The following is an 11,168-nucleotide window of genomic DNA, read 5'->3' on the forward strand; positions in this document are numbered from 1 at the left end:
ACCCTTAAGCTGTGTTTTAGGAGGGGAACTTTTTTGTGGCAGATTTTATTTGAAGAGCCTGGGGCAAGAGACAAAGTTCGTTGTTTGCAATGTAATGTAAGATGTTCTGTTCATGTCTGACAAATGTTTCATCACTGCAACACAAAGATTTTGGTATCTTATAAGTTCATGTGGAATAGGCATGTGCATGACACAATAAATAGCATAAGGAACTAACTGGAATCAGCCTATTGGATACCCTCCATGTGCAAGTTTCTGACTGCAGGGTGTAGTTGGTAAAACTGCCATATTCCCAGAAGAATTAGTTGTAATACTACTAATTATGATGGTGACAGCAATAATATTGATAACAATGTCATTATTCTAAATGTTATGTGCCATAAAGAAAAAGGAAAAAAAAGGTTCTTCTGTGGGCAGTTACAGTATTTGGCTCATTCACTGCAGTTTCAGCAATAAAACTATAATTTGACTCCCAATAGAAAGAGAAAGGAAAGCCTATCCCTTGAGCTGTCACATTAAGACAAAGAATCATATAAAGTTCCCATTCAGCTCGGTAAACATAAAATGTTTTGTCTAAACAGCTCGATAATGAACAGGGATTGTACCCTTTTTTTTTTGCTATTATGCATGTTATTATATAATGAGCAGAAAGCCTGTTATGAAAGCCTCAGCACAGGATGGGTCAGATGTCCCAAAGATCATTACAAACAACACCCTGGGCTACAAATCCCCAGGGTAGAAGGAACAAACACAAACAATAAAATGCAAAGATGAGGGAATGCAGATGCAGATATATTCAGATGAAAAATAGGGCATTGTGATGATAAGGGGGTTGGGGTTGGGGTTGGGGGGTGTACTGTATAGTTTGTTATGCAGGCAGTTTAATTGTAGTCATCTTGCGTTTGCTGCTGTTAATTGCTGATATGGAAATGGAAGTGTACTATGAAAAAAGCTCTTTAAAAAGGAGATCGTTGGTGGACTAAGTGAAAATTATACTGGATGGGGGTGGGGCTTATAGTCTTAGACATTAATATTCTACACTTTATGACCCTCTGCTCCCCACCCTGTTCTCACCCAGAGGGCTCATTATATTAACAGTGGAGAGGGGTTGATCTACGCAGACACTCATATGAAAGCTGTCTGAAGGCATTACTGTACACACACTCCCCCAGTGTGAATGATTAGGAACCTATCATGAACAGGAGGGGCAGGCTGTTAAACATGACCGCGAGGCAGGCTGCACAGATAGTCCATGTGCCCCCCCCATCTTGTTCAGGCAAACACACATTTGGTTCTTTTACATCTCTGTGCACCACTAATACTCATCCACCTCCACTCACACATTGGCTCAGACACACAGATGCACCCTGACACATGACAAACCTCATATGCTATTTGGAGGAAGTTCACTGAGCTACTTAGTGTTTTAGGCCTCCCAATTATTCAAATGTATGATGCGAGACTGACCCCACACTCTTTAGCAAAGCAATAGAGCAACCATTAGATTATCTAAAGGACATTATAAAGACCAAAAATAACTAAAAACTTCAAATGTCACAACAGGCAACACCTCCATTTTGAATTATCCTCAGAACTGGAGCTTTTTGTCAGATGAACAAAGAACAAAAGAAATTTGTTTGTACAAGTGGAGCCAAGCCAGAATTTGGTAACCTATTTCTTCAAATTTGTATGAAATAATCATTGTTATTGTCATGTCTCCCTCTTACAAAGTTATTTAAACCTGGAAAATGTCAAAGAAATTCATATAACTGTTAAAAATATCAAACAAAACCTGAATATTTAATACCTTTCCAGACATGTTTGGCTTCTACAGTCATGGTCTGAGTGCTTGAAGAAGGTCCTACATCACAACAGAGTAACACAGCCCACACATACATCGCCCTGTCCCTTGTTCCTAATGAGCTTTATCGCATTGGTCCCGCTTGACTTGTCTTGCTAACTGGCACACATATATCCATATGTTCCACATGAGCAAGCAGAGGGGACAGGCTGGTCGGCAGAGCAGCTTTCTCCGTTACATCTGAGAGTTTTACTGCAACAGCCAGCAGCAACAGCAAGTCAGCTTAACTCCATCTCTACTGTGCATCAGTGCAATTAGTTATGAGAAGTGTTAACAGCATCCGCTGGTTCCTGATGTTCAACGCGTCAAGAGTTGAATACAGACTTGGAACATTTGAACAGCCTATACCTGATATAGCTACCAGAGATAACAGTATGCCCATGTGGAACTTTAAGCACATGCAGCACACACATATATACAGTGCATGCACTGGGACTGATAGCAAGTGCTAGGAGAACCAAGTCAGACAAAAGAGAAGACTACCAAATAACTACTCAAAAGCACAACAAAATGGGAGCCTGATGCCTTTAAAAACTGTCCTTTGCCAGGGAGCAGAGGCAGAATGAGTGAGCGTAACAGCAGGAGCTTATGAAGGAAATTGTTAGAAACTAGCTCAGTGTATCAGTCTGGAGGGTGTTTAGAGTATTATGTGTTGTAGGCTGGAATCTCCTGGCTGCAGACTGCGAGTGAACAGACAAGCGTTCACCTGTTCCCATGTTCTTTAACAGCAGGGAGACAAGGAAAGTACAATAGGACAATGCTTCATCGAGACACATGAAGAGCAGTATCTTGTCTGTTATCTAGAATTATTTACATTTAGATCATTCTGGACACTGTGGGATGTGTAAGCCATAGCTGTTGAGACAGAGAATTCTGAAATGATGATATAAAATAACACAACGTTGCATGTAAGACTACACTGCAGTGTAAGGTTGTTTTTGACGGATGGATCCACAAGAGTGAAATAATTTAGCAGATTAAAGTAATAGTTCACCATATTGGAAGAGCTTATTGGCTTTCTTGCCTAGAGTTAGATGAGAAGATCAATACCACTCATATCTGTAAGCTAAATCTGAAGTTACTGCCAGCATCCAGTTGGCTTAGCTTAGTTTTACGTCTTTGTGCTAAGCCAGGCTAACCGGCTTCTTTTCTAACTCTCAGCAAAAAAGTGAATAAGTGTATTTCCCAAAATGGTGAGCCATTCCTTTAAGCTGCCCATCTGGAAAGACACCATATTTATGCAGAGTATTGTCAGTCTCTATCCTTGAACAGCAAAACTCATTAGACTTCCTCCCAGCTCAATGATGACGTTTTGCATTTTAACACACAAAATACACAATACTTTTTTATTTTGACACAATGTGTGGGCATGTGCAGTATGGAAAAGTAGACATGTTGATATGTTTGTGCCCATGTGTGATGTGGACTATTAATGCAACTGAGGTTTGGGACAACAAAACACAACTGAAAAAATTAAAAGGAGAATAAAGGATTTTGAGTGACATTAATTTGACTAAAAGACCCTCAACTTCTGGTCATAGTTTGTTGTTTTCATGAGTTGCATAGTTCTATGCATCTGTCATACCAGCTATCCATTAACCAATACAAATAATTTGATCAAAAAGACAAAAGATGATTTTCTGATGTTCAAAAACACTAGGCTGATATATACGATACCAAATGCAGTGGAAATAAATTCAGTTCGTCTGATACAGAAGATGACTTCGGAGTGATGTAACAGGAAGTTAGGAGTCATGTGAGGAAAGGAAACTTTCAACGTTAATTAAATTAGACGGCTGTAATAAAGCTCAAATATAACATCAGCAAATGTCAATAAAATTTAACATGGAGCATACTGTTGGCCTTAAGTATACCAATAAATACATTTCAAACTAAGTCTGAAAAAAAAAATCTTTCACAAGCTACACTAAAACCAAACGCGTGCAAAAACCATGCCATTAAACATCAGTTAATTAAGAGTTCTTTAAGCACTAATCCAAACAAAAAAACAACATTAAAATTATTTGGCCAGGAAAACTGTAAACAAAGAAACATAGTTTGTGTCTTATTTTAAAAAAAGATCTGAAGTTGAAAACTGTATTCCTCTCAAACCTAGGATTCAGAAGATATTCGATAAATAAATAAAAATCAGAATAAATGTTCTGCACTGTAGTTTCACATTAACATTGCTATCAAAAAACGTTCCTGTATTTAACACTTCACGTCAAGCTCGGCATTCAGCTTTGACAGGTTTTATTGAAGACTATCCGCACAGATCTGAGGCAGCGAAGCCAGCAATGCGGCTGGAAGGCACCATCGAAAGGTGGAAAGTAGGTCCACTGGGTCTGGCTTTGCTCCTGAATGTCAGAAACAGAACTGTTGATATAAAACCAGAGATGGACCCTTTGTGTTAGTGGTAGGACTGACCCTCATCCCTCCTCGTATTTGGTATCTACAGTGTTGGTTTACAATCGAACACACTGACATCTGTCCTGCTATTTACGAGGAAAGGATGGAATGGTGGTGGCAGGAGGTGCAAGAGTCTGTGATTCTGTCTTTGAAGACAAAGATGTTCAACAACCCTCCGCACACACACACACACACACACACACACACACACACACACACACACACACACACACACACACACACACACACACACACACACACACACACACACACACACACACACACACACACACACACACACACACACACACACACACAGAGAGCTCAGAGCTCATCATGGTTCTTGGTGAGGTCCTCTCCGTAGTTGGTGGCCTGACTTCCCACAAACATGTTCCAGTTTTCAAGGATCTCCTCTTTGGTCAGCATTTGGTCCTGAGAAGGGAGGACAAGGGAAATGAAAGATAGGCCTTATTCTAACCACCTTGAACATATCAAAATATGTGAAAAAAACAACAACAACTTTAACTAAGGCAATGTTTTCAAACAAGGAAAAAAAAAAAAAAACATTGCCAAAGTTTGGGCATTTCAATGCTAATGGCTATCTTTTAGAGAATTCTAGTGTAAACTGAAAACATATAAAAAGGTTTTTCAAAGTAATCATTATCAGTGTGGACAAGACCTCGAAACGGATCTTAAACATGTTGATGCAACTGAGACAACGTACCTTGTCCTGGTCAGACTCGTACACCAGATGTCTGGCCTCAGCTTGGGCATGGTCGTAGTCTTGTGGCATAATCCAGTGGCGGATTTCGTCCTGGTCCATCTTACCATCTTTGTTCAAGTCTCGGAAGTCAGAGAACTGTTCCCTCTCAGTCTTGACCCAGTCCGGCTCTGGACCCCCGTCCTCATGAGCAAACATGTCGGCTGAAACAAACAAGGGCCAAGAGGTTCGTTTTAAGTTAATGTTTGCAGTTTTAAAACTATTTACACTTCAAATATACAAATGTGATCCCTACAAAATGGGAACCATAGTGGGCAGACTTATTTCACGTACAACACAGACAGCATTGATTCCTTCATCAGGTCAACAGAAAACATCCAGAAACTAGTCACCTGGAATGCAGCTCAAAAACATAAATGAACAAAACCCTAACGCACATATACGTGTCTTATAAGTGGGGATAAATCAAAGGAAGGTAATGGATTTTGCCATTCACATCTAAACTAATAACAGTAAGTGATACACCATGTTCACTGTATTTCATTTCGGCAGTTTATGCTACCAATTTTTACTGTATGCTATAACTTTTATTGCACTGAATAGCATATATTTAATTTGTTTTAAATTTGATTACATTGATTTTAATTCATTGCTTAAACTTACCAATATACTCATCTTCATCCACGTGTCCGTCGCCGTTCTTGTCAATGTCCTCCAGGGTTTCCTGCATTCAGAATGAGTTAACGATGTCATTAAAGAGAGACACAAGGGTCAACAATAGTGGAACTTTGACTCTGAGTAATAAAAGAGAAACATGTCGCCCCAGGCAGGACGAGTGAATGTATGAGGGTCAGCTTACAGCTGAGCTGGCAGACTGACACTACAATTACAGGATTCCCTGCTGATGAGAGCCAAACCCTCCACATTAAAAGTGAAAATGATATACACTTGTTTTTAGCAAACAATTGGTGAAACACTGGCTTTCAAAGCCCTGGCAGATGGTTCACTCTCTCACATCATGAATTTGACACTGTGAATTTGACTAAATGGTTACTTAAAAGCTTGCTGTGTGAGCTGACCATTAGTTAACCACACATGTACAGTAACTGCAATGCATCTGGGCATAACACATGTATGCAGCTACACCGATTCAAATCACTGTATGCATCCTTTCATGCAGGTGAGAGGCCCTCTCTGAACGCCGCTGAATAATTAATAGCCATGTGGCTTCTGTAGTCTTATAGCTGACTAATAACACACAAGAACATCCGTCCATCCATTTCCTATACCTATTTAACCTGTGAAAGGTTGTGTTTAAACAAGAGATGTTTATTAAAAATATAAATCCTATAGACCTCTGTAAACACTGACAGTGTGAGAGATGTTCTGTACATTTCGCAAGCATGTGAGAGGCACGCCACAATCACACTAGTCTATTCAGGGATACAAAGACCTTTCTTGTCATAGTTTACTACTATGGCTAATACTATACAATAGGGTTGGATGATAAACTACATTTACTGGATTTCCAACATTTGGACTCTCTCACAGACCTGAATTTACTCTTGTTGAAGTTTGTAATAAAGAAATAATCTGAATCTCATATCATTAAATCAGGAATAGGTGCACAACCAATGGCATCTAACCAGATGTTCAACCAAGCAATCAGCCCAAAGTCCAGAATCTTTCAAAGGTCTATACTATAATTAACCTGGACAAACATATAAAAGCCAGTATGAGGAAAAAACTAATGGGAATTAGAGTCAAATATCAAAATTTCAGATAAAGAATGGTATACAATGTACACACAACGTACTACCACTAGCTCACGAGTATTGAGAGATTTTGGCTGGAAGAATCGATGGTTCTTCACAACACTGCAGATCAAAAACAGTCAGTTAACCGACCTACAACTATGTTGGAGGTTCTGTGGCGATCTGGTGGCAAACCATACTCATGTTTTCTGGAGTTGCACTAAACTAAAGCCCTTCTTTATTTATTAGTAAGGCTTCTTCTTTACATGAAACAAGATGCAGACCAAGTAATTTAACTGAAATTGATGGTCTAATTAAATAACTATGTATGAAATAAATGGAAATGTCTGAGTACTTGATGGCAACAATTTGTTTAATGTTCTGTTGTTTTTGAGCTACTGTCACATGTTATTGTTATTCCAGATCTGAATAACCTAATAAAGATTTAAGTATTAAAAAAGAAAACCATCTCATCTTGGGCATAGCAAAACCAAAACACCCCAGTGGGAATAGAGTGAACAGATCCAAAGAACAACACAGCTATACAGTGTTGTCTGTGCAGATGCGTACACCACACTGCATGATGCAATACATCACAACTACTAGACAGTGAATACCAGTGACACTTAAACCGAATGACATTTGGGTAATGGTAGTCAGTGTTTACAATGCACTGTAGTGGAGGTATCTGGCCTCTGAAAGCAGATATCAGCAGGTAGATATGTGAAGCCGGACATTTAAACAGAGTGCTCCATTATGCGAATGAGCCTACAATCATGTCCTTTCTAAAGCTGCAAAGTGTCTCTTTCTTAGAATCATTTTTCCTCATATGACTACATACACCATCAGTTACTCTTTGTTGCAGGGTTGTGTGAAAGATCTGTGTTATAAAAAAGGAGTCTAACCCCCTTACTACTGTGAGAAACAGGGCTCTTTTAGCATCAGCCAGATTCACCACAATCAGTGAAGACGCCCCTGGCTGAACAGTTCTTTGGTAACATTCGGTGACATCATAAAAATGAGAGATTAAAAATTAACTGTCAAATGGGTAGTACAACTTTTATGAACAGAGCAGCATAGTGCATCGCTGCTAACATTTGCCACACAACTGTTCCAAGAAGCCAAATTTATATTTAAAGATTGAGTCTTAAATGGGACAGTCGGCCCATCCCACTGGACCTGTTCCAAAAAAATATAGAAACTCAATCATTTCCTGGCAGAGTTAAAAAATCATTAAGGAGTTATCCAAATGTAGCACATATATCCGAGTAGCCCATCAGATTAAAACACATGGAATAGAAACTCAGATCTATTCCTGTAATTAAATAATATTTCTTAGTGGACTTGTGGAATTTTATTTTCTGAACGGCTAACACTGTGCTTAGTGTACCCTCTAGAAAAACTCCATGAGGCAACAAACAGACTAGTCTTACGATCCTGCCCCTTTCTAAATCATACTTAATTACCATGTGGTCACAGAGGGCTTACCAGAACCACAATATCCTTCATGTGTTCAAACTCCTCAGGGTGGAGAAAGGACGTGAACTCCTCTCTGTCTGCTGCCAGGTCCCCATTCAGATCAGCTGTTTTAAACCTCCTCTCATCACGAGGAAGCATCTTCTTGAAGCTGAACTGGTCTGTTGCATCCTCAAACTCCTCTGGGTTGGCTAAGAGGGGGAATTAAAATCAGGTTACTGTCACGCGTATAAATAGCTATGTTATACTTTAATACTGTACTGAAAATGGCACAGCATGCCAAAAAAACAAAAACATACCGAGGTAGTATCCATATGTGGCTTGCTTGTACTCATCCCATGAAATCTTGTTGTCTTTGTTCAGGTCATAATCTGTCCACACCTTTGCCACATTCTCATATACGTAACGCTTCTGTACACGTTTGATCCAAGCCTTGAGTTCGGGTGTGGTGATGTAACCATCAGCGTCGCTGTCTATCCGGTCCACTATTTTACTGTAAGGCAAGAGAATAAAGATAGGGAGGTAAAGATCCAGTATATGTGCAAATAGGTGCCACTTTGTCTTTTTTCAAGGAGAACTGACGAGCACACAAGTCTTGACTGTTTCACCTCACTGATGAGTTGTCCAACACACACCGAACTACTATTCATACCAGCAGGCAGAAGAGAAAGAAAAAAACAAACAAAAAAATAATAAATATTTGGTAGTACCATTTTTACTATTAGAGAAGTGGCTTTAATGAGACTACTCTAGTAGGTGGAGCAGGCAAACCCATTCTAGTAAAAAATGCAGTGTAGCTGTGGTGTATTCTTAGACCTGGGTTGCCACGTTGTGATGTTACAGGCGTCCTCCCACTCCCACCACCACCACAGGAAAGAGTTTTCTTTGGGGGGCGGGGGGACATTGAGCCAACGTGTGTTACATGGTGTCAACTTGTCATCCAAGCAGTGGCGAAAAAACACTTTGATGTGAATGAAGAAGCACACAAACGTAGCACATGAAGTGTATACACTGCAGTTAGTGACAGCAGCTCTATATGAAGATTGTCTAATGCCACACAAATTCAAACTGCATCGCCTATAAATGGTTCTTTAATGAACAGCCGTGTAGACTTGCAGGCATGCACATCTTTCTCAGGCACTTGTGCTTATGTTGTTAAATTTTAATGTCTTGAACAGTTACACGCAGTGTGCGTGATTTACTCAATGCAGCCTGTGACAATAAGACTTTCAGCGCCACACCTGCCATCCAAATAAGCTCATGTGTCAGAGTAATAACGGTGTGTCCTTACCCAAGCCTGTCCTTGCTCTCCTCGGGGGTGAGCTGATCAAATGTTCTGGCTTCCTCTTTGCCAAGAAAGGCCTCATGGTCGTACTGGAAGCTTTTATTATCTTCGTGGGCTTGCCTGCTCAGTTCTGGGTCGTGATGAAGAACTCTCTCCTTTCTTAACGTTGGCTTGCCGTGCACCACGACGGCGAACAGAAGCACGGCGTACACGAAGCCGAAAGCGTCCATCAGTCAGGGATGAAGCTGGCTTCTCTGAGGCCAGAACAGTTGTTTCTGAACAGGCCTGTGATACTACAGTGCACAATAAGCAAGCGGCTATGTGGCCACTTTCACAGCTTGCCGACACGCACTAACCTTTCTTCCTCTCTTCAGCAGCGGTACGCAACAATGTTGCAGCTTCATCCAACAACCAAACCCTGCAAAGAGCACCTGAACCTGCGGACAGGTCCACTGACAACACGTACCGTCTCCACTGAAACGGTTTTAGGCAATCCTGTCCAATTTCCTGAGGAAGGGATGCAACCAAACAGGGATTTTCTGCCGCCTTACGTACAGCCAATCACAGTGTCTGTTTCAGGCAGGGCCCAGCCTCTTCAGCTGACAGGATCCCTGCCATTGGTCCACGGCATGTCGGTAACACGAGAGGGATTCAGGCGCCACGTTGCAAGCTGACGCTCAAACTCAGCTCGCTGTGGAGTCGGTATGGATCGGTCTGAGGAGGGAAAATACGAGTTGTACGAAATTGTTACAGCTCAACAACCTACAGAGCTGATCCAGTATCATATTTGTGTTCCCACTCGTAACTTCAACATGCACCCGCCATGACACTATGGCTGTGTGTAAATGTGTCGATCGTACAGGTATGTATAATATGATAAAAGATATGGTACAAGCCCTCATTGCCTTAATTATGCACTGTCACCCACAAATATGCAACCCTGTGGAGTCTTGTCTCTGCTATAGTTTGTTCCCTAACAAACTAAGCAGGAAGTTGTTGAAAACGGACTAAAAAATCGTCAGGGCGCCCTGAAGCTTTTTTAGGTTTGTGCACATGTTCAGTAAATGTGTTTGTATGTTTGAGGCAGTGTTGTTAGGAAGTTCTCTAGACAAAAACAAGTCTTTTTTGGACAAAATGAAGTGAATACTGAGTACATATTTATGTTAATGATATACTACTACAATACTAATACGCACTCAGCACATTGCACCATCAGAGTAGACCTAGTTAGTTGCTTCCACAGAAGTTGCATTTTTAGTTTAGGGACTGTAGGAGAATTATTAGGAGGGAGAGAGTCAGAAAAGTAGGAGGGTTATGTGTTTTTTCTTTTTGCTTAAGGGATGGTAGTCTATATTTTTTGGGAGAGCATGGGAGGGTGTTTTAACTTTTTCTCATCCCAAATTTCTATTTTATTAGGGTTAGGTTAGGTCTCAATTTATTTTACTTTTCCATTATGAAATTTTGCGTAAAGAAAATCAAATAGTTAAATCAAAACAATGGCTTCTGTGTGCACCTCAGAGGGCCTGCGCCTATTTCGCTCGTTCAACTGTAGCAGTAATAAGCATTTATTTAGCAAGTCTTTGTTAGAAAATAGAGAGTGGCTAGAATATTCACCATTTTGTTAAGTTTGCCAGAAATATATTGCTGTGAGATACTGGGGAA

At 40.4% G+C, this 11,168-nt stretch overlaps 1 protein-coding gene across 1 annotated transcript; it reads right to left on the reverse strand.

Moving 5' to 3' along the window:
* Nucleotides 1–3,193: 3,193 nt before the first annotated feature.
* rcn1 (reticulocalbin 1, EF-hand calcium binding domain) lies at nucleotides 3,194–10,021 on the reverse strand. The gene is made up of 6 exons (XM_044209453.1): nucleotides 9,513–10,021; nucleotides 8,521–8,714; nucleotides 8,234–8,412; nucleotides 5,655–5,715; nucleotides 4,995–5,194; nucleotides 3,194–4,702 (listed from the first exon to the last, which is right to left on the reverse strand). Exons 1-6 carry the CDS (start codon nucleotides 9,734–9,736, stop codon nucleotides 4,595–4,597), a joined length of 966 nt encoding a protein of 321 aa, XP_044065388.1. The 5' UTR covers nucleotides 9,737–10,021; the 3' UTR covers nucleotides 3,194–4,594.
* Between the last annotated feature and the right edge of the window lie 1,147 nt (nucleotides 10,022–11,168).

This window comes from Siniperca chuatsi, linkage group LG1 (genome assembly GCF_020085105.1).
Source record: "Siniperca chuatsi isolate FFG_IHB_CAS linkage group LG1, ASM2008510v1, whole genome shotgun sequence".
NCBI lineage: Eukaryota > Metazoa > Chordata > Actinopteri > Centrarchiformes > Sinipercidae > Siniperca > Siniperca chuatsi.

Excerpts from the sequence above, each read along its gene's own strand:
- rcn1 (XM_044209453.1), bottom strand. The coding sequence starts at position 9,736 with ATGGACGCTTTCGGCTTCGTGTACGCCGTGCTTCTGTTCGCCGTCGTG. Across the intron at positions 8,715-9,512 it reads GAGAGCAAGGACAGGCTTGG|TAAAATAGTGGACCGGATAG; the intron begins GTAAGGACACAC and ends CTTGCCTTACAG. Across the intron at positions 8,413-8,520 it reads CACATATGGATACTACCTCG|CCAACCCAGAGGAGTTTGAG; the intron begins GTATGTTTTTGT and ends TCCCCCTCTTAG.